General features: G+C 44.8%; 1 protein-coding gene across 14 annotated transcripts in view; it reads left to right on the forward strand.

Annotated features, from left to right (window-relative positions):
- The window catches only part of MTMR3 (myotubularin related protein 3), a 241,644-nt gene extending 217,863 nt beyond the window's left edge, over window positions 1-23,781 (forward strand). For 8 of the 14 annotated variants that reach the window (XM_073313592.2, XM_073313591.2, XM_073313593.2 and 5 more), the window contains 7 exons: window positions 174-344; window positions 1,644-1,789; window positions 2,562-3,984; window positions 13,063-13,173; window positions 13,726-13,814; window positions 18,211-18,237; window positions 21,233-23,781. In XM_073313592.2, the coding sequence (XP_073169693.1) occupies window positions 174-344; window positions 1,644-1,789; window positions 2,562-3,984; window positions 13,063-13,173; window positions 13,726-13,814; window positions 18,211-18,237; window positions 21,233-21,404 (2,139 nt within the window). In that variant the 3' untranslated portion in view covers window positions 21,405-23,781. Of the gene's footprint in view, window positions 1-173; window positions 345-1,643; window positions 1,790-2,561; window positions 3,985-5,584; window positions 6,177-6,822; window positions 7,744-13,062; window positions 13,174-13,725; window positions 13,815-13,909; window positions 14,618-18,210; window positions 18,238-21,232 lie in introns of those variants that run through there. The other 6 variants (XM_073313596.2, XM_073313597.2, XM_073313600.2 and 3 more) reach the window with 6 other exon arrangements.
- Window positions 23,782-24,195: the final 414 nt, after the last annotated feature.

Here is a 24,195-nt window from a genome sequence, read left to right on the forward strand (position 1 = left end):
ATTAGCTTTCTAAGAAGGCATGCTAAATAGATTTATATGGCATCCTCCACAAAAGCCTTACATATACAGCCTCACGTGAATGGTAGATTCATTGCCTCTTAAGCGTGAAAATTATATCTTTCACATACACCGTATGTGCTGCCATATGACTCTGTCTGTATTGGTCTGTACAGGTCAAATTGGTGCAGCACACCTACTCTTGCCTCTTTGGTACATTCCTGTGCAACAATGCGAAGGAGCGAGGGGAAAAACATACTCAAGAAAGGACGTGTTCTGTCTGGTCTCTGCTGCGGGCAGCAAACAAAGCCTTCAAAAACCTGCTTTACTCCTCCCAATCAGAAACTGTATGTATCATTTATTCCCCACCAGCTATGGGAGAGTCCCTTTAGGGATTCTGCATTACAACTGTCGGAGTGGGGGAAAGTGACTGTCCCAAAAATATCCACCTCAAGGAAGCATCCCAGTTATTCCTGTGGGTGATGATTTGACTGCCTGTTCCACAAATATACTGCCTAGAGATAACTGTGAAACTCCTTGCCAGAGGATGTTGTGAAGGCCAAGACTATATAACAGGGTTCAAAAAAGAACTAGATAAGTTCATGGAGGATAGGTCCATCAATGGCTATTAGCCAGGATGGACAGGGATGGTGTCCCTAGCCTCTGTTTGCTAGAAGCTGGGCATGGGCAACAGGGGATGGATCACTTGATGATTACCTGCTCTGTTCATTCCCTGTGGGGCACCTGGCATTGGCCACTGTTGGAAGACAGGATACTGGGCTACATGGACCTTTGGTCTGACCCAGTATGGCCATTTTTATGTATATGCCTCAACTTGCCCACTGGATAAGTTACCATTTGAGTGCCATAGCAAGGGTTTGAATAGCCTTAGCTTCACCTCTGCTATGCCATGGACTCCCATACCATCAGAGCCATCTTTCTGAAGAACTTACTTTACACTGTCTTCAGCAGACCACTGGGACATAACAAATGCAGCCATAGAGAGTATCTCTATATCAGATATATGCTGTATTCCTTGTAATATAATATTTTGTGTGCTTGACAAGATATGGTTACCAACAAGAGATCTCTGTCAAGTTACTCTGAGGGGATAAGGGTTGTGTCATAAAAATCTTAAACTCCCAGAGAATTTTGTCAAAAAACTGGCATAACAAAAAATGTTATGGAAGTCTTTGCACATATCTAATTTAATCACTTTCATGTTTTCAGTTAGTTCTCCCATAGTAAGAAACTATCACAAGGGACTGGGGGGGAGAGGCACAGTCATCTTTATGTATATTTGATAGAAGTATATGTTAGGCATTCAGATACTGTGGTGATGGGCATGCCATAAAAACCTGTAGAGAACAGTTAAAATGTCAGTGTTTATTGAAGTAAAGATTTTTCTAAGTTATTTAAACCCTTCCCCTCCCTAAATCCCCATATCTGAAGGCAAGGGTAACAACTTGATCGCTATGAGTAAATTATTAAAAATGCCATTGTTGCTGCTTAGACCCCAAATTATCTGGGGATCCAGTGCAATCTCTCGGCTGCGAACCTGAGCTGTAAAATTAAAGTAGCAAAAGTCCTGGAGAGAGACAGGTTAACATTTCTAAACATGAACGTGCCATATTTTCTCATTTTAGGTGCTGTATCCCGTGTGTCATGTCCGTAATTTAATGCTCTGGAGTGCTGTTTACCTGCCATGTTCTTCCCCCTCCACCCCTGCGGATGACACCTGTGCCCCTTACCCAGTTCCAGGCTCCAGCCCTGAAGATCAGTCTCTGGGCAGGTGAGGCTAGAGCCCAGAAATCCCATCCTGTAAAGTAAGATCAACAGAGAATGTTGTGGGATTTAAGGAGAGGAGCACTTGGTGTGGGAGGGAGGTGCTTTTTCACTATTTTCATGGTGGGACTGTTTAAATGGCTAACAAAAACCCCTGTGTGGTCATTTCAATTTTGAAAGTATTCAGCTTCCTGGATTGTTGTGTAACAAACACATCAGAGCAGAAAATAGGTTTGGAATAAATTAACAGAAAAAACAGAGTTCAGTATACGGAGTATCCCCAATAACATCCCAGGTACTGTCCCCAGTGGCATAATGTATTCTGCTTTAGTATATTGCCTCTGTATTGTGGAGGTCAGAATACCATGGGATATAGCACCTTCAGGGCTGCCTTGCATTTGTTTGCACACTGCTTTTTTTCTTGTATTACATTCATGTAACTACAGCTTCCCTTGTCTTTAGAGAAGCCTTTTCCAGTAAAATGATTCTAGGTGCATGCTAGTTAGGAAATGGAGCTTTGGTGTGGAGGGGTGATTCTGGGAATGTCTGAAGATTAGTCAAAGAAATTTTCTTGATGGAGAGAGAAGGCCTGGAAGGTGCTGGAGCAGCTTTGAACCACAAATTATCAGACTGTACTGTTAGATAATATCGTAGTGCATTGCAGAACTCCACAGTATTGAGTGGCTGGTGGTGATTTCAAAATGGGGAAGCTCATTAATAACCTTTGTAATTAAATATTTTAAAAAGTAACTTTTGATTCTGATTTTTTACCTCTGTAGGCTACCAAAGACAAGATCGTTTGACAATCTGACAATGGCCTGCGACAGCAACGTGCCTTCAACTAACCGACGTAGTAGTGATCCCAGCCTAAATGAAAAGTGGCAAGAGCACCGTAGGTCCTTGGAGCTGAGCAGCCTTGGCAACCCAGGGGATGATCCATTTGATGAGGACAGCCTGAGCAAACAAGGCAGGGCTCTTGTTGGAGCAGAGCTTTCAGTTGCAGCGGGCGTGGCAGAGGGACAGATGGAGAACATTTTGCAGGAGGCCACCAAAGAGGATGTTGGTCTGGAGGAGCTCTTGAGGGGTACCCTAGAGACAACAGGCAAAGAGGATGTGGATGAGGTTATCCTGGGTAAGGAGAACAGAGCTGAAAATCTTGATGGGTATATTGATGGCCTCTGTGAAAAGACTGAGATGGATACAGATACGTTAATAAACAATCCAGTGTCCAATCCACATCCAGTTTCACAAGGTTCTTCTGAGCTTAAAGGACAACAGGAGGAGCCTATGGATTTCAGTAACGGTATCCAGAAGTTACCTCAGATGAAAGGACTACAGACTGTCCCCTTGGAGAGTACTGTAAATAGTGACATTCAGAAGAATGTGGAGGAAGGTGTTAGTAGACTTCATATAGAAGCAGAAAGCCCTTATAGTACTCCAGAGTCGAGTCCTCCATTGCCCATCACAATCCAACATGAGGCAAAAACATCCAACATGGAAAGTTCTACCGAAACCTTAACAGAGATTGGAGCAAAGCAAGAGCTGATTCCGAAAGGCCCTTGCCATGGACCTTGTCTGATGGACAACAATGCTGAGGAACTTTTTCAAACGACTGAAAACAGACCTGAGGGGGAAAACATGATAGAGCTACACAGAGTGGGAACAAAAGTAAACAGGACTTCTAACAGCAGCAACACACACAGCTCAATGCCTTCCCCTTGTGCCTTGCCTTTAGCTGAATGTAAAGATGAGATTGTGTGTAATGGGGAGCTGGAGACTGAGAACATGGTGACAGAGAAACCTGCAGCATTTAGTATTACCCAGAAAAACCCTGCAGCAAATGGACACTGTGTGAATGGAGAGGATGATAGGGTCAAAGCCTCTCTGAGGCGGCAGGTCTCTACAGCTAGTTGTAGTTCTGCCCAGTTTCACTTGAGGAACTTGCACCATAAGTGGGTGCATGGCCATTCTGGGAGGCAACAGACAGTTAGCAGCCCAGACCAACCCACCAGGAGCCACTTGGATGATGATGGGATGCCAGTCTACACCGATGTTATCCAGCAGCGCCTGCGTCAGATCGAAACTGGGCATCAGCAGGAAGTAGAGATATTGAAGAAGCAAGTGCAGGAGTTGAGGAGCCGGTTGGAGAGCCAGTACCTGAATAGCTCACTACGTTTCAGTGGTGATTATGGGGACGAAGTGGTAAGTGTAATGGTAATTCAGCCACTACTGACAATAATGGATTGGTTAATCACATTTCTGGAGCCCACAGTACTAAGTCAGCTGTTTGGTAAGAAATGTTGTTTGGTTAGACAGTGAATTTTGGTTATGGTAATTTTTTTTTAAAAGTCTTAGTCATGCTGATGCTGAGTCCTGCCGTGAGTGCAGGGACTGGACTAGCTGACCTCTCAAGGTCCCTTCCAGGCCTATGAGTCTATACTGAAAAGGACATGCTGTTCTCACTTTCAGTTGCAATCTCTTTATCATGAAAGTGCAACTTATAAATGTAGATTTTTTTTTCACATAACTGCACTCAAAAACAAAACCATTTAAAACTTTAGAGCCTACAAATCCACACAGTCCTACTTGTTCAGCCAATGACTAAGACAAACAAATTTGTTTACATTTGCGGGAGATAATGCTGCTCGCTTGTTATTAACATCACCTGAAAGTGAGAACAGGCGTTCGCATGGCATTATTGTAGCCGGTGTTGCAAGGTATTTATGTGCCTGATATGGTCATTATTCATGCTTCGACTTGTAGATGTTTTCTTTTTTTTATCTTTTTTATAGTGCAGATATTTGTAATAAAAATAATAATATAAAGTGAGCACTGTACACTTTGTATTGTGTTATAATTGAAATTAATTTATTTAAAAATGTAGAGAAACATCCACAAATATTTATAATAAATTTAAATTGGTATTCTATTATTTAACAGTGCGATTAAAACTGATTAATCGCAACTATTTTTTTTAATCTCGTGATTATTTTTTTTAATAGTTTGACAGTCCTAATTTACACACACTTTGGGTGTGCTGTGGAATGAGGCTAATCACGGTGCCTTTACCCAGTTTTTGCTGTGCTCATAAAATGGTTGAGAGAACCTTTTAAACAATTACATATAATTTACTGAGCTAGATCTATAGGACTGGCTGGGATGATTTAGTTGGGGTTTGTCCTGCTTCAAGCTGGTCTCCTGAGGTCTCCTGCAACCCTAATCATCTATGATTCTCTGACTGGCTCTTTAGTCCTTGGCATAATTCACAGGGAGGCAGGTGCAAAGGGGAGCCACTGGGAGCCACTGTGGCACAGGGATATGGGCCCCTGTCCCCTTCCCTCAAAGGTATGGCCTAAAAGTAGGCTCAGTATGCTGCCTCTGCCACCCGGGGGTTTCCCTTACAGAAAGAGAAGTCTTCAGGTGCTGCTAAAGCCAGTTTTTATGGCTTTGCCACATTAAAGCTTCTTAGCCCTAGTCTATACTACGAGTTTAGGTGAAATTTAGCAGCATTAGATCGATTTAACCCTGCACCCGTCCACACAAGGAAGCCATATTTGTCAAGTTAATGGGCTCTTAAAATCTATTTCTGTACTCCTACCCGATGAGGGAATTAGCGCCGAAATTAATATCGCTGGGTCGAATTTGTGGTAGTGTGGACGCAATTCGATGGTATTGGCCTCCGGGAGCTATCCCAGAGTGCTCCATTGTGACCGCTCTGGACAGCACTCTCAACTCGAATGCAATGGCCAGGTAGACAGGAAAAGCCTGGCAAACTTTTGAATTTCATTTCCTGTTTGGCCAGTGTGGCAAGCTGATCAGCACAGGTGACTGTGCAGATCTCATCAGCAGAGGTGACCATGGAGTCCCAGAATCGCAAAAAAGCTCCAGCATGGACCGAATGGGAGGTACGGTATCTGATCGCTGTATGGGGAGATGAATTCATGCTATCAGAACTCCATTCCAAAAGACGAAATGCCAAAATATTTGCAAAAATCTCCAAGGGCATGAAGGACAGAGGCTATCACAGGGACCTGCAGCAGTGCCGCATGAAACTTAAGGAGCTAAGGCAAGCCTACCAAAAAACCCAAGAGACAAATGCCCGCTCAGGGTCAGAGCCCCAGACATACCGCTTCTATGATGAGCTGCATGCAATTCTTGGGAGTGCCCCTACAACTACCCCACACCTATATGTAGACTCCTGCAAGGGAGTCTCACACAACAAGGATGAGGATTTGGGGGATGAGGAAGATGATGAGGAGGGGAGGTTGAAGATAGCGCACACCAGGCAAGCGGAGAAACCATTCTCCCCAACAGCCAGGAACTGTTGATCACCCTGGAGCCAATACCCTCCCAACCTGGGCTCCCAGGCCTTGAAGGCGGAGAAGGCAACTCTGGTGAGTGTACCTTTGTAAATATAATACACTGTTTAAAAGCAAGCATGTTTAATGATTAATTTGCCCTGAAGACTTGGGATGCTTTCGTGGCCAGTACAGCTACTGGAAAAGTCTGTTAACATGTCTGGGGATGGAGCAGAAATCCTCCAGGGACATCTCAATGAAGCTCTCCTGGAAGTACTCCCGAAACCTTGGGGGGGGCAGCCTTATTGCGTCCTCCATGTTAGGACACTTTACCATGCCAGGCCAGTAGCACGTAGTCTGGAATCATTGCATAAGAAAGCATGGCGGCGTGTGGTCCCGGTGTTTGCTGGCATTCAAGCAACATCCTTCTTTATCTCTCTGTGTTATCCTCAGGAGAGTGATATCATTCATGGTCGCCTGGTTGAAATAGGGGAATTTTATTAAGGGGACATTCAGAGGTGGCCGTTCCTGCTGGGCTGTTTGCCTGTGGCAAAAAAGAAATCATACCCCCTGTTAGCCACGCGGTGGGAGGAGGGGTGAAGTGATCATCTCAGAGAATTGGGGGGAGGAGGGTGGGTTAGTTGGGTTTGTGCTACACGTTAACCCAAAAACATCAGCCCCTCCTTTTAAATGGCCAATGTGTCTTTTTTCAATTTTACTCTCCCTTTTTTTCTTCCCGCAGCTGCAGATGTTTCAACGCTGTCACTAGCATCTCCATCCCAGAGGCTAGTGCAGGTAAGAAGGTGAAAAAAATGCACTCGTGATGAAATGTTCTCTGAGCTCATGCAGTCCTCCTGCACTGAAAGAGCCCAGCAGAAGGCGTGGAGGCAGACAAAGTCAGAGTCCAGGAAAGCACAAAATGACAGATGGCAAGAGGAACAGGAGAGGTTGCGGGATCAAGAGGAAAGGTGGCAGCAGCATGATGAGAGGAGGCAGAATGCAATGCTGAGGCCACTGGAGGATCAAACTGATATGCTCCGGCGTATGGTTTAGGTGCAGGAAAGGCACAGACCACCACTGCAGCCCCTGTGTAATCAACCGCCCTCCTCCCCAAGTTCCATAGCCTCCTCACCCAGACATCCAAGAACGTGGGGTGGGGGGGCTCTGGGCACCCAACCACTCCACCCCAGAGGACTGCCCAAGCAACAGAAGGCTGGCATTCAGTGATTTGAAGTGCAGTGTGGAGTGAAGTGCATCCTTTCCTCCTCCCCCACCCCTCCCAGGCTACCTTGGCAGTTATCCCCCTATTTTTGTGACGAATTAATAAAGAATGCATGAATTTGAAACAGCAATGACTTTATTGCCTCTGCAAGCGGTGATCAAAGGGGGGAGGGGAGGGCGGTTGGCTTACAGGAAAGTAGAGTGAACCAAGGGGGCGGGTTTTCATCAAGGAGAAACAAACAGAGCTGTCACACCGTAGCCTGGTCAGCCATGAAACTGGTTTTCAAAGCTTCTCTGATGTGCAGCGCACCCTACTGTGCTCTTCTAATCGCCCTGGTGTCTGGCTGCGCGTAATCAGCAGCCAGGCGATTTTCCTTAACTTCCCACCCTGCTGTAAACATCTCCCCCTTACGCTCACAGATATTGTGGAGCACATAGCAAGCAGTAATAACAATGGGAATATTGGTTTCACTGAGGTCTAACCGAGTCAGTAAACTGCGCCGGCGTGCTTTTAAACGTCCAAATGCACATTCTACCACTATTCTGCACTTGCTCAGCCTATAGTTGAACAGCTCCTGACTACTGTCCAGGCTGCCTGTGTATGGCTTCATGAGCCATGGCATTAATGGGTAGGCTGGGTCCCCAACGATAACTATAGGCATTTCAACATCCCCAACGGTTATTTTCTGGTCTGGGAAGTAAGTCCCTTGCTGCAGCTGGTTCATACAGACCAGAGTTCCGGAAGATACAAGCGTCATGTATCTTTCCCAGCCATTCCACGTTGATGTTGTTGAAATGTCCCTTGTGATCCACCAGTGCTTGCAGCACCATTGACAAGCACCCCTTTAGGTTTATGTACTGGCTGCCAAGGTGGTCCGGTCCCAAGATAGGGATATGTGTTCTGTCTATCGCCCCACCACAGTTAGGGAATCCCATTGCAGCAAAGCCATCCACTATGACCTGCACATTTCCCAGAGTCACTACCCTTGATAGCAGCAGCTCAGTGATTGTGTTGACTACTTGGATCACAGCAGCCCCCAAAGTAGATTTGCCCACGCCAAATTGATTCCTGACTGACCAGTAGCTGTCTGGCATTGCAAGCTTCCGGAGGGCTATCGCCACTTGCTTGTGAATTGTTAGGGCTGCTCTCATCTTGGTATTCTTGCGCTTCAGGGTAGGGGAAAGCAAGTCACAAAGTTCCATGAAAGTGCCCTTATGCATGCAAAAGTTTCGCAGTGACCGGGAATCATCCCAGACCTGCAACACTATGCGATCCCATCAGTCTGTGCTTGTTGCCAGAATCGGCGTTCCATGTCATGAGCCTGCCCCATTGCCAGCAGGATGGCTAATTTGCCGGGGACTGTGATTTGAGAGAAGTCTTGTCCATGTCCTCATCACTCTCGTCACTGTACTGCCGTCGCCTCCTCGCCTGCTTTTGCAGGTTCTGGTTCTGGATATACTGCTGGATAGTGTGTGTGGTGTTTACAATGCTCATAACTGCCGCGGTGATCTGAGTGGGCTTCATGCTTGCCGTGGTATGGCGTCTGCAGGAGAGAAGGAGAGCAGAGTTGCAGGGGAAGCGGTGGTTGGATGACCAGTTTTGCAGACCTACTGCACCGTCTGCTGCCAGGATACAACAGCTGAGTGGGCTGCACACTTGACGTGGTATGGCAAGACAAGAGCAGCCAAGCAGAGTTGCAGCTGAAGCGGCGGATGACAACGGTCATATATAGGACCTGCGAGACCACCAGGAGAGCAGAGTGCCAGCGGAAGCAGTGGATGACGACAGTCATATGGAGGACCTGCGAGGTGGATTCATAGCACCAGGAGAGCAGAGTGGAGGCGGAAGCGGTCATTCGATGATGACAGTTTGCAGCCGTACTGCACCGTCTGCTGAAAGCAGTGTTGCACCCACATGGAAAAAAGGCATGAAACGATGGTCAGCCGTTGCTTTCACGGAGAGAGGCTCAACTGACGACAGGTACCCAAAACCACCTGCAACAATGTTTTTGCCCCGTCAGGCTTTGGGAGCTCAACCCAGAATTCCAATGGGTGGCTGAGACTGCGGGAACTATGGGATAGCTACCCACAGTGCAACACTCTGAAAGCGGATGCTAGCCTCGGTACTATGGACTCACTCCGCCAATTTAATGCGCTTAGTGGGGACACACACAATCGACTGTATAAAATTGCTTTCTAAAACATCGACTTCTATAAATTCGACCTAATTTCGTAGTGTAGACAAACCCTTAAAGCAGTTAGAGTAGGACCTGAATCTGGAGCATAGTTTGATTGTAGTATGTTTGCTACAGCTAGACTACATCACGTATGTAGTTGTTGCAACATTATGGATACTATACAAAGATTACAAATTGTGTAGTATCCACAAGTTTGTAATTGTAAATATGTATTGCGTAGGTAAAGCAAATACATTTTTCACATGTGGGTGTGGTGAAATTTTTAAATTTGCTTCAATCCTCCTCCCCCTACCTATTTTTTCCTACTCCTCCTGTTTGAATTAAACTGCAGTAACAAGACTTTAAAAAAGAAGCCAATGCACCTGCCTCACTCTGCTTCTTGTTGGTAGCGTAGCTTCAAAAAACAAACGTCAGGAGCCACTGGAAATTTGAAGCCCCAATACCAGCAAGCAGCTGTGTTTGTGGCTTCTTTTTTCAGAGGCCTGTCAGTTAGGGAAGGGAAGAGGGAAGAGCTAGAGAGAGGGAAGTGGAAAGCAGCAGAGAAGGGATGGGGGGGAGGATGGAAAGGATGAGGATGGTAGGGGAGGCATAAGGGAATTCTCAGATTGTAAACTCCTTGGGGTAGGGACCATGTCTTCCTATGTGTTTGAACAGCACATAGTACATTGGGATACTGATCCTGAATGATGTCTCTGAGCACTACCACAGTAGAAATTATAATAATAATGAAAACTTCACTCTCTATACACACATGTGGTATGTCAAGTATTAGAGGGGTAGCCGTGTTTGACTGTATCCACAAAAACAACGAGGTGTCTGGTGGCACCTTAAAGACTAACAGATTTATTTGGGCATAAGCTTTTGTGCATAAAAAAACCCACTTCTAGGTGCCATCGAATGCTTCGGTTTTTTAAATGTAGTGTGTATATTTCATTTATATTTACAATACTTAAAGGTTTTACTCCTGGGGGGAATTCTGTGCAAAAAAATTAAAAATTCTGCGCACAATATTTTAAAATTCTGCACATTTTATTTGTCAGAATAACATTATATAATCACACCAGTTTCAATTATTTTGATAATTTATTTCAAAATATCTGTCAGCAACTATGTCTATAACAATACAAAAAGAAAAGGCGTACTTGTGGCACCTTAGAGACTAACCAATTTATTTGAGCATAAGCTTTCGTGAACTACAGCTCACTTCATCGGATGCATACTGTGGAAACTGCAGAAGACATTATATACACAGAGACCATGAAACAATACCTCCTCCCATCCCACTCTCCTCCTGGTAATAGCTTATCTAAAGTGATCACTCTCCTTACAATGTGTATGATAATCAAGTTGGGCCATTTCCAGCACAAATCCAGGTTTTCTCACCCTCCGTCCCCCCTCCAAAAACCACACACACAAACTCACTCTCCTGCTGGTAATAGCTTATCCAAAGTGACCACTCTCCCTACAATGTGCATGATAATCAAGTTGGGCCATTTCCAGCACAAATCCAGGTTTTCTCACCCCCATACACACAGAAACTCACTCTCCTGCTGGTAATAGCTCATCCAAAGTGACCACTCTCCCTACAATGTGCATGATAATCAAGGTGGGCCATTTCCACAGTATGCATCCGATGAAGTGAGCTGTAGCTCATGAAAGCTTATGCTCAAATAAATTGGTTAGTCTCTAAGGTGCCACAAGTCCTCCTTTTCTTTTTGCGAATACAGACTAACACGCTGTTACTCTGAAACCTATTACAATACAGACAACAACAAAAATTCCCCCAGGACTAGAGAGTTAAAGAAACCTCTATGACAACCCAGTTCCTGCTTCTCTTCCTCCTCCAGCCAGGGCCCCAGACACCTCCATCCCCTCCCTCCCAGTGCCCAATCATGGGGTGCCTCCACAGCCCAGACACCTATATCCCCTACCCCCCCCAGAGCCCAGCCACAGGTCGTCCCCCCAGCCCAGAGATTTACACCCCCTATTCCAAGCCCAGACACCTGCACCCCTACCCCTCCAGAGCCCAGCTGCAGGGCACCACCAGCCCAGACATATGCACCCCCTACCCTCAGAGCCCAGCTGACAGGTGCCCTGCATCCCATATACTCACAACCCCAGAGCCCAGGGATCCAGAGGAAGAAACACCCTGATGCTGGGTCCTGGGCTTGTATGGAGTTCCTTGTAGTCCACGCCACGTCCTTCTTTCAGGGCGTGCCGGGGACTGCAGCTGCCAGGAACTCTTCAGCGCTTCCTCTCCCTTCCCCTGGCAGTGTGTTCTATTTGCGAGCTGGGGAGCAGGGCTCTGCTGGGTCCAGTGGCGGCGAGCAGCTCTGCAGAACCATTTCTGTGAGGGGAAAAAGGACATTCTGTGCAGAACATTAATTCTGCACGAATTCTGCATTGCGCAGTGGCGCAGAATTCCCCCAGGAGTAATGTTTATAAGCATTCTTTGGAAGTGGCAAAGGGATCTAGCTGACACAGGGGCTGGATAGTCCCAGGTGCATTCATTTGGAAAGACTTGCATCAACTTCTTGGGCTATTGAGGTTGCAGCTAATATAATAATTGCTAAATACTGATACTGTGAATGCTAGGTCTGCTGAGCATCATTCAAAATGGTCTTCTCTCATTAGCTGGAGCTTGGGTTCCTGACAGAAATGTGACCCACTGGCTTAATTCAAAGTATTCTTATTGAGATAAGGGCCTTCACAATGTATAACGTGTGGGCAGATTGAAATGGATTTTCAAAAGCACTTAGGTGCCTATCTACATCTTTAGGCACCTACATACCTTTACAAACCTGAGTCCTAGTCTCTACCTTTTATTTCTGCCCGGTCTTGATAGGTATATTCTCTAAGCTAGCATCAGAGGTACCAACTCTCCAGCACTGAAAGGTTGAGAACAAAAGTTCTTGAATCTCTCATGTCTGGAAGAGCTGTCGTGTGTGTCCTTTGACCAAAGTCAGTTGAAATAAAGTTCAACCTGGCAAGAAAGCATCAGTCCACTTGTGGAAGTGGGCTCTAATCCTTACCTCCACATGTTTGATTTTAACTTACATCTTCCCAAAGGAACTATCAGAAACAGCAAGGCATATACATTATAAATATTGCTTTTTAAAGTGAAAGAGCTTTGGAAAGGAGATAGGTCTGAGAAACTGGATTGACAGGGTACAGCTATGAGATTTGTGAGGTGCCCACTGTTAATCATGTGCTATGTGTCCGGAATCTTGCACATACACCGCAGCAGGTAGATTTTAACCCCATGTCCTGGCATTAAAGGGATAACAATTTCATTCTGTCCTGTTGCAGTACACCATTACACAAGCAATCTGCCTCACTTGATGCACATTTAGTCCCATCCCAGATAGAACTCTTGTCTGTACTGGCACAACCTAAATTATAGGTATGTAAGAATACTTGACCTGAGCCCCTCCAGTCCAAGCATAATCTATCTTTTCCTAGCAGGAGGTGCACAGATTCTCCCTTCCCAACTGTTTACTTCTGGTTCATGTGGAAGTGGGAGTATGTGCAGGTTCTGTTCAGCTGTGTTTGTTTGCCAACAGACTTCAATACCCGACTCGGAAAGCAATCTGGATCAGAACTGCTTGTCTCGCTGCAGCACAGAGATTTTCTCTGAAGCCAGCTGGGAGCAGGTGGATAAACAGGACACAGAGGTACAGACTAAATCCCTGTCTGTGATATGCCTATGCTGTGATATTCCTCCCTCTTTCCTTCTGTTAGGAAATGATTCTCCATAACGTGGTTATACTACAGCCCCATGGTCACACACCAGTTCTTGTAAACTATCCCTGTTGCCCTCACTTATCTCTAACACTTCAAATATCTGTGCCAAGGAGCCCTCTGCTGTCAGGTGTCTGAACAATTTTTGAGAAACCACGGAAAGACAATAGCTGAAGGAACCCTGAACTAACACATTCCCTGTAAACATGTAAGGTTTGGGTACCTTTTGAAGTATAGAAAGAAATCAGTGAGCTATACATTAGAGGACTTCTCTGTGTGGCTGGAGGGAATTTGGTGGATCAGTTTCTGAGGAGAAGTTTTCTGTCTTTTCTCTTTCATTATTGCCAGGATTGAATCTGTTCAATTTAAGTAGCCAGGGGCACATCCATCTCTGTGCTCTTCATGGGCTTTATAAACTCAGGCCAGACTGGTTTTTCAAGGGCTGTCTCCTTGACAAATTTGTCTTTGTGTTCTGTGTTTCACAGGTGACACGATGGCTGCCAGACCACCTAGCTGCACACTGCTATGGCTGTGACAGTACATTCTGGCTTGCCAGCAGGAAGCACCACTGCAGGTAACCTGTCCATAGAGAGTTAAATGTGAAAGGGGGAGCAGCTGAACAGCGAGGATGTCTGAGTTGAATTGACAATTTCGTTTCTCTTAAATTAGGAAAGACTAGGAAGGATGTCTGGATAAGAGAAATTCTAGAGTAGGAGGACCATACGTGCTGCTGAAGCAAGGAATCCAGCCTTCTCTGGGGGAAAAAGTCTGGTTTTGCTCCTGGGTCTCAATTTATTTGCAATGTCTATTTCGAAAGCCAAACCTGCTGTCAGCTCCGTACCCGTTCAAAGAGTCAGCCTTCCTTTTCCCTTAAATTGTGATTCAGAGACAGTCTGCTCTTTGCAGGCATATTTTTTTAAGTAAATGTAAGTGTTATAAAATATTGTCTACACCTTTTCCCATTCAGTACAATCAACATAGGAATCACAACCTTTTCAGGTTTCAGAGGGGTAGCCGTGTTAGTCTGTAACAGCAAAAACAACGAGGAGTCCTTATGGTACCTTAGAGACTAACAAATTTATTTGGGCATAAGCTTTTTTGGGCTAAAACCCACTTCATCAGATGCATGGAGTGAAAAATATCATAAGCAGTATATATATCACAGCACATGAAAAGAGTTGCCTTACTAAGTGCGGGGGTCAGTGCTAATGAGGCCAATTCAATTAAGGTGGAAGTGGCCTATTCTCAACAGTTGACAAGAAGGGATGAATACCAAGAGAGGGGAAATTACTTTTGTAGTGCTACCGAGGCCAATGCAGTAAAGATTGTATTCCACTGAGGGTTATGTGCATGCACCTGAAGCCAGAACGTTTCAAAGTAATATCGCTCATTGATCCACATATGCACCTTTGCACCGCCTTGTGGTTTCACCCAAGGTGATAAAGGGTAGGGCAGCATCTCCTGTTCCTTCTCAGTGCCGTGTGGTACAAGTCGGAGCTTCTGCTGTCTTGTCACGGGTGATGCATTTTCCAAACTTTCTAGAAAAACTGTTTTTTTTACTTCTTGTTCATAGTTACGATTTTATTGTATTTTTGTAGTAATTTTCACGACGTCAGCAGTTTTCCCACTAAACAATCCCCACCTCACCTCCCTTTCAGTACCCGGGCCTGGTAATAGATTATTCTGAAGACATTAAGTCTGCGCTTCCTGCCCTTGCTCATTTTCCATCAGCGACGAGCACCAACACTGTTTGTGCTGTTTGGGGAGAAGCCCACACTGGGTCCAGGTTCAGTATCTGCCTCTCCTTCCCTGCCTCTACACAAGAAGGCCGAGCTCTCCACCTCAAAAAGCACCTCATGGGGGTCGCTATGGAGCCATAATCAGATCCTGGCTGGGGAACCCCCCCCCCGTACATCAGCCTGAACAATCTGCCATGAGTACCAGTGCTATGGACCCTGTGCCAGAGCATAGCCATGAACTTCGGACGGTACACAAAGCGGTTACATGTGTTCTTATCAGCTATCCATTATTGTCACATCTTCGTCATGTTGGACAACACCACCACAGTATACTACATAAACAAACAAGAGAGCATGAGATCTCCAACGCTGTGTACGGAAGTGGTATGCTTGTGGAAATGGTGCATTGAACATCGTATCCTTTTGTCAGCAGCCTACCTGCCTGGTACCTAGAATGTGATTGACGATACTCTCAGCAGGAGCTTTTTAACCAGCCACGAATGGGAGTTACACGACATAGTAGTCGCGGACATTTTTGGTTGCTGGGGTACTCTGATCGTGGACCTCCTTGCATCCCACACCAACACCAAGTGCACTCACTATTGCTTAAGATGGGGACTTGGTGCCTGCTCACAGGGCAATGCTCCGGTCATTGACTGGTAGACTAGACAAATTATGCCTTTGCCCCCTTACCACTCCTACTGCACGTCCTCCACAAACTGTGGCGGGAGAGAGCAACAGTCATTCTGATTGCTCCATTCTCGCGCTGCCTTCTTTTCTGCATGTCAAAACATCCTCCACTCCTGCTCCAGACATTTCCGGAACTGCTAACACAACACAATGGCAGACTCAGGCACCCCGATTCATGGATGCTTCACCTGACAGCTTGGTTTTTGGATGGACACGTCTGTTAGCACGAGAATGCTTTTTGCCAGTACAAGACATCCTTTCCAGTAGCTGGAGGGACTTTATGAGACGCTCCTATCAGGCTAAATGAGCGTGTTTCATGTTCTGGGTACAACAACAAAGCCTTGCCTCCGAAGCTGTGGGCATCTCAATGCTCTTAGACTATTTCCTCTGTGTGAAGACCTCGGGGCTCGCTCTCAATTCCATCAGGCTGCACGCAGCGGCTATTAGCATTTTCCACCCTGTGGTGGAGGGGCATTCAATTTTTACCCATCCTTTGATGGCCTGATTCTGGAAGGGCCTTATATGTAAATACCCGCCCAGTCAGCCTATCACCCCTCAGTGGGACCTCAAACTATTCCTTACCTCATTAATGAACTCTCCTTTTGAATGTCTGGCCTCCTGCCCCCTTTCTCTCCTCTCCATGAAGGTTGCTTTCCTCTTTGCTATTACCTCAGTGAGGAGGGTTGGCAAACTGTGGGCCATGATGGGAAAACCCTCCTTTCACCATATTCCATAAATACAAGGTTTCAGCGCAGCTACATCCCAGATTTATTCCAAAAGTGGTTTCCCAATTCCACCTCAACCAACTCATCTATTTACCTACCTTTTCCCCAAACCACACACCTCTCATGAGGAACAGCGACTCCAGTCCCTTGATGTACATAGGGCCCTGGTCTTTTACCTATAAAGGATGAAGCCATTTCAAAAGTTAAGGGACAGGCCATCTCCACTCAGAGAATCTCCAGGTAGGTCTCAGGATGTATGATACACTGCTACCAGTTGTTGGGATGATCCCCACCTGAGGGATACGAGTCCATTCCATGAGACTGCAAGCATCAACCACAGCCGCACTCCACATTGTGCCCCTTGCACATAGGTAAGGCAGCCACGTAGAGTTCGGTACACACCTTTTCCTCTCACTATACTCCAGTATATGATTCCATGATGGACGCCTCTTTCGGTACAGCGGTCCTCCATTCCACAGTTCCGTCATCTTCCTCGCTCCTGCCTTCTATATAGGTACTGCTTGTTAATCACCCTCAGTGGAATACAATAGGAACTGTCACTCAAAGAAAAAGGGGAGGTTACTTACCTGTAACGGGGGTTCTTTGAGATGTATGGTCCCTATCTATATTCCAATCCCACCCTCCTTCTCGTCTGTTGGGGATCTGGTATGTCTGCGGTGGAGAAGTAACTGGAGACACGGTCGGTCTGCCCTACCCTTTATCGCCTCAGGTGAAACTACAGGGTGGTACAAGAGCGCATGAGCAGACCGACAAGTAATACTACTTTGAAAAGCTACAGCTCTGGGCACATGGTGTGTGCGCATAACCCTCAGTGGAATACAGTTAGGGACCACATACCTTGAAGAACCTCCAGTTACATGCTTCAGGGAATGAAGATGTATCCCTATATTACCAAATCCTGTTGTTGGATATTGGAGCAGACAAGATGCTCAGAGAAGATAGCACTTAAACAGATGGTGATCATCTGTTTTTGATGCTGTATTGCCCTTTGAAGCAGCAAGGAGTTAAACCATCTGCTGTGCTTTGTGTCCATTTTTATATTTTGTTCCATTCTGTCCTCTTGAGAAGATAAACAAACCCAGTAAAGAATGAATAGAATAAGTTGAGCAGTTTTGATTTTCCCAGGATTCCTCATCTGTATATATATGACTTACAGCTTCAGATGAAAAATATAAATGCTAGGTATTAAAATTACATACATCTGACATATTTGGTGAGAGCTGAGCTCTGCTGTTTTCCTCTGTCCTTTCTCTAGTGGGTTTGCTTATTTTAATTCTCATTGCAAAGAGTTTCCCATTTAGCACTGACACCTTGCTTCCTCTGTCTCCCTGGAATCGCTTTGCCATTTAGCCTACAACTTTCCAGGCCTAGGCTCTAGAGGGCTCCTGTTCAGTATGTACACATTGGACACGCCTAAGGACCCTGGGAACTATAATCACTTCAAGGATTCAAGTTTTATTGCAAATTGCCATTTAGTTCCTGCATTGCATGACATTCTAAGTGTTTCCAACCTGTTTGGAACAAGCTACCCATATTGGTTGAGACGGCTTTCAAGGGACTAGTAAGAAATAAGTGACCTACAACAAGAAGATCAGTTGTTTTCGTATCTTAATGTTTCATTAATCCTGCTGCACAGGGTGGACCTGCTCACCCTGTCCCTGTGAGGGCAAAAATGAGGTTGAAAACCACATATTCTGTACCCTTGAGCAAGTTAAAGAAACTTCAGTGTCCCTTGTTGGCACCATTTGCGTCTTTTACTAGTTTCCCCTCTGAGCTCTTTCTCCCCTCCCTGCAGGGACACTGAACGTGTTGATCAAACCTGGTGAGCATTTGCAACAGCCTCTGTCTGTTGTCTATCTGCATTTCTTTGATAACGTCTCCAAACTAACTTTATTTCCCCCTTCCCCTCATCTTTGTTCTTCACTTGTCCAGAAAACACCAGAAATGAGCCCTGGGTGGATAGTGCAGCCTGTCAGGTGTTTAGATTCATATGACTCTGATCAGGCAGCTCTTTCCACAGAAAGGCATTTAGGACTCAGTTTTTTGTTACGTAATCCACATCACAGTTCAAACTAACCCCCACTTCGTGAGTCATTTGTTTGAGAAAAAGAAACAAATTCAGACTGGATATAAGGCATACATTTTTAATAGTGCGAGTAATTAACCCTTGGAACAGCTTACCAAGTGTCATGGTGGATTCTCCTTCATTGACAATTTTTAAATCAAGATTGGATGTTTAAACCAAGATTGGATCTGCGCTAGGCATTATTTTGGGGGAGATCTACAAGTGGTTATTCAGAGGATCAGACTAGATGATCACGATGGTTCCCCCTGGCTTGGAATCTGTGAATGCTTCACTTCTAATTGCAGGGAGCAGCCTACAAATTTAGTTGTTACCAGTTTATTCTGAACCCTTTTCCTGTATGTCTGAGTATTCTGTGAAGTGTGAATAATATAGGAGAGTTCTGGTGTGGCTGTGACATTTTAGCAGTAGTAAAAAATGCCTCAGGGAAAGCAGTAAGTAGAACCTGGTGGAGGAAGGGTAAGGGTAGATGCTCATTACTTGGCGAGAGAAGGTGGGAGTGGTAGCAGGATTTTGGGAAAGCAAAAGTCAGATTGTCTCTCAAAGGAGGAATATGACCTTTTCCATTGAGCCTCTGGTGTCTGTCTCTCAGAGGAGGAATATGACCTTTTCCATTGAGCCTCTGGTGTCTGTTAGAGAGGAAAGATGGATGAGATTGAATGAACCTCTAGCAGAGTACAAGGCACACAGTGTGACAGGTTCTACTGGCCCTTCAGGAATTAGGGGGAGAATCCTAAGAGAAAACAGATCAGGTGTGTGAGGCAAGCTGCTGATCTAAACAAATAAATTTAAAAAAATGGTTTGCTGCTTTTCTCCAGAAACCCATTTTGTTCTAGTCTGTCAAAAGTAAGTTTCTGCTGGATAATTGTCCTTTCTGCAACAGAGCTGTAGCATATCCAAACTGCTTTCCTGCCGGGCTTCTCGGTATTGCAGTGCATGAAACTGTTTTCACTCCTGCAGTTTTTTCTAATAGCAGTTTCAAATGGAGTCCGTATGAAGACTTCAAAACCCAGTGTATGAGTCTAGCCAAAGGGAGTTTCCTAGTGCTAAAGTTAGAGCTTTATAACCAGAAGCTGCTGTGCACAGCTGGAGAAATTAGCCCATTGAGGTGAGAAATGGGATTTCCCTTTGCTGTCTGTCACTGCACCAGTTACTGGCATCAGGAAATCTTGTCTCCTGGCTTGGAAAGATTAATCAAGGCTGCTAGACACATGCAGACTTTTCTGCCCATCAGTCTCTTGGCAGCAGGAAATCAAGATCTCCCCCCATAAGCCCCCAAGGGCACAACATCCTAACTCCAATGAGTTAATGAGAAAAACATAAGCCAAGCAGATAAAATCTGGAAGCTTCTGTGTAGAATTTGAAAACTTCAGGTCCCTGAAGTACAGTGCTAACACCTTAATAATGCTTGCCTAGTTGTGAAGGGAAGGGGTTGTGAACTATAGTGGTCATCAGATTAGAACGATCAGAGCCAGGATTTGGGCGGATGGAGGTGGGGGTGAAGAACTTAATCATTTTCAAGTTTCCAAATTTATCCATGACTCCCCTGAGGTGCATGAGCCAGCATGCCTCTGCCAACTGACACCTGACAGGAATGTGAATAAGACTGCTTGTTCTGCTGCATTGTTATTGTCACTTTCTAAGCATGGAATACACGGCTGCTTATCCCAAGGAATACACGGCTGCTTATCCTATGGCTTTGCATGGTTCTGGTTGATATTCACATTTTCTGTGTGCAGAAGTATGATGCTGCTATGGTTCCGCTGAGCTACAACCACTGCAGCACAGATCCTTATTGGATCTTGGGGGTAGTGGGTAGACTACATTTATTAAAGTTTTATCCTATTTTATTTGGCCTATACTTAAATCTTCCAAAGCATATACGTGTGAGAAACAAGAAAAAAGGCTTAGTTACCCCTTTGTACTCTCACTTACCAGAAAGGAATACTGTAGGGTTAGAGAATTATGAGGACATGGAGCCTTTCACCTTTAGGTCACTGTTTCAAATATGGACAAGACTGGTAGTAAACAAAAGCTTCACCATCCAACAGCTCTTTGGCCTTCTTCCACTGAGTTGGGGGTCTCAGTCCAGTTCCTAGTGCACCCCACAATTGAACATGGAGTAAAATTTTCAAAGTCACGTGACTTAGGCTGTGTCTACACTGGCACTTACTGCGGTGTAACTTACATAGCTCAGGGGTGTGTGAAAAAGCTCCCCGGCCCCTGAACGATGTAAGTTACACCGACCTAAGCTCCGGTGTAGACAGCGCTGTTGGTGGGTCACATTAGGGAGTTTACAGCTGTGCAAGCTACATCAGTGCAGCTCCGCACCTGTAAACTCTCTGGTGCAGCTGCAGTCTTGGGCACTGGAGTCCCACTGAAAATGGGACTTAGCTGCCTAAGTCACTTGGGGTTAAATTCCAAAAGTACCTGAGTCTTAGTAGAGGCCAGTGATTGGATCCCAAATTGGAGACAGTCTCTTATCATCTTTAGAGGTGGTCCCATGGGGTGAAACACAGGTGTGGCTGGAAGGGGAAACTTGCCCTGTCTCTGCCTGCACTCTGTTGTCTAGAGAATAACTGCAGTCTCCAGAGCTATCAGTCTGACCCCTTTCACTAGCACTTAGTTCACCTGAAAAGGCATACTGTAATATTAGAACTTGTCTCCCTAAATCAAGTTGCTTCTAATTGTTTTTTCTTCCATTTCTCTTCTCTCTTTCTGTTCTTGATCCAAGGAATTGTGGGAATGTGTTTTGCTCCAGTTGCTGTAACCAGAAGGTGCCAGTTCCCAGTCAACAGCTCTTTGAACCCAGCAGAGTCTGCAAATCTTGCTACAGCAGCTTGCATCCCAGTAGTTCCAGCCTTGACCTTGAACTGGATAAACCTATTGCTGCCTCTTCAAATTGAAGCTCCAGCCTAGACGGAAGGGTGAAAGAGGCCATGCTGACTCTTCTCCTAAACAGACATGCTTAGTGGGCAGAGGCTGGTGGGACTGGAGAAGCCGTGCACTTTGGAGTTTGGGCATGGATCACTGCTCAGAGGGACAGAACTCCAGGACATACCACTGGATTGTGGAATTCTTCTTTTCCAGCTATTCCCCCCTTTCCTTTTTATCCTGTTAGTGGGGTGTGGGGGTGTGTATGTGTGTGTGTATATATATATATATATATGTGTGTGTGTGTGTATATATATATATATATATAATATGTTTTTTTGTTTTTCTGAAAGACTGGGGAAGTGGGAAAGGGGCTGGGACCAGGTCTCCCTCATGCTTCTAGCTGCGCCACTATTGAACCGTGCTGCAGACAGACGTCTCAGTGTTATGGAGGAAAGGAGAGGAGGGGATTCAGTCCAGAGGCAGAGTGGTAATTTAGTGCTAGTGCTTTCAGTCACTCCTATTACTTCCAAACAAGAAACTGCTGTTTGGGAACCTGTTGCTGCTAGAAAAAATGGGACTCTCTTTCCCAAGCAAGCACTCTCCCTCTGTTCTTAGAGCGGGTTTAGTTAGCCTCACGGCATGAAAGGGGAATCAGTCGCCCATTACCATGCTCAGCGGCTCTGTATTTACATATGTAATCCACGTGTTTTCTTTCTGTTAGCCAAGCCGGCTGTGGCTTTGAGTGGAAACACCTGGGCACCTCTGGCAAAGGAAAGTGTGTGCTTGTTTGAGGGAAGTGAAAGGGAAGGGCATCAAATGGCTTCCTGTTCAGGATTGGTTTTACACTGGTTTAACGTTCTGTAAATGTAACTCATCATAAAGAAAGCCGTGTTGGGGAAATGAGGAGACCTTTAAACTACTACCCTTGTCCCATTTTTTTAGAATAGTTGATCCAGAATGCAGAGCTGGTTCGTTGATCGGGCACTCTCTGTGGTGCATTCAAACATAGACTGAATGTCACACTGATGATCAAACTCACACTTTAATGAGAGATTTCAAAGCAACTGTGATATCTTGCTGAGTAAAATTTCATTGGCCTGAGGCTGCCAGTCAGTGAAAATAAGTACATTGATGCTTGTCATGTCTGTGGCACATTTCCTCCTTTTCATTCTGTGATCTGTATACTCTAGACATGATAATCCTGATCAAGCATCTAATCAAGAACCAAAACAAATCATGGATTTCCCCCCCTAATTTGAAAGCAATTTTTTAAATCACCTCATTAAATTGTGAGTCTCTTGAATATCTATTTCTAAATGAGAACAGTTGGTACCCACACGTACCCTTTTCCTTTTGATACAGTATGCATAATGCAGTTTGGAAAAGGAAGAAAAGTACTTTATAATGTATAATATATTGTCTAGGGTAAGCTGTGACAGCTTCTACTTCTGACATGTTCAAGTAGAACAGATTCCCTTGGAGTATGTAAAAGTTTTTGAGTACAAAGGTGCAAGGAATTATAATGGGTCTTGGGCTAGAGGGGTACTTGCCTTCAGTAGAACATCAAAATGACAACTCCTAGAGTGAATTTCATAAAAGAGAGAAGCATCTCTGAATACCTGGTAGAACCTTAGGGGAAAGACTTGTCAAGATATTTTATTCTTGATGCCTGAACTTTCCACACCGCTTCAGTGTAAGCTGAAGATTTACAAGATGAAAATGAATGTTCCAAGATGCTGGTTTAGCACAGATGTGCTTAGCGGGCAGGATGTCTGGTGACAATGCTCTTTTGCTCCTAGTACTGTTTTGAAACACTTGGAAATCATCAGCAGGGGAAAAGCAAAGAAAAATCTAGAGTCTCCAATTTGAGTTTTATCAAAAATGAATTATTCCTGTGAAAATGCAGTAAAAATCCTGACTAGAACTGCTACAGCGGTTACAGTTCCTGGTACAGCTGAGAAGGTTGCAACAGAAACCAGGGTAATATACAGCTCCTATCTTGCTGGCTTTCCTTTGAGGTTGGTGGTTAGAAGCTTGACCTTAGTGGACATGGTGTAGTTCTACACATTAACATTGTGTCATTTTGTGGTGCAGAGTCAGGAATAAGTCAGACTCTGCAGTTCCTAATGACAGGTGCCAAGAGGTTATGATACGGGTTTTTTGGGTATGTGATATATAGTGTGAATAAATGCTTGCAGCTTAGTCTTTTTTGATCAATGAAGCACTTTTTTATTAATATTATTTTTCTTTGTATGTAAAGGGGGAACCAAGATCTCTCCATAGCTGTATATATAACCCTTCTCTCCTAAGGAGGAGTAAAGTGCTCCTATATTTTTCATTTTTGTCAAAGCAAGAAGTAAATACTTTAGAATTGTTAAATATATAAATAAAGGTGAATAAAGTTTAGAGTTTTGCATGGGAGCATTTGCTAATACACCTCCTAATTTATTTTTCTTGCTGTCCTTCGTAGGTGAAATATTTGAGGTTTAACAAACACCTACAGACCTTTCATAAAGGAGCTTGTCATAAGCCTCCTCTTGCTTTCTCTTCCACGGAGAGTCTTTGTAAGTTGCACACTGGTGCTCTTAAATTTAGAAGAAAAATATTAAACTTATGTTTTCAAACCAGAAAAACTATGGAGCATCAGGTATTGCTCCATAACAATCAATACAGTTTTCCCTTGGGCAGAAGTATTGTGTGTTAAGAGAATTAAAACTACCTTTGTACCTCAGATTCTCTTACCCTGAATGGACCATCAGATTTCAGAGTTTGAGCCAATAATTTTATTACCACAACCACATCAGTGCAGAATGGCCTAGG

Source organism: Lepidochelys kempii, chromosome 15 (assembly GCF_965140285.1).
Source record: "Lepidochelys kempii isolate rLepKem1 chromosome 15, rLepKem1.hap1, whole genome shotgun sequence".
Lineage (NCBI taxonomy): Eukaryota > Metazoa > Chordata > Testudines > Cheloniidae > Lepidochelys > Lepidochelys kempii.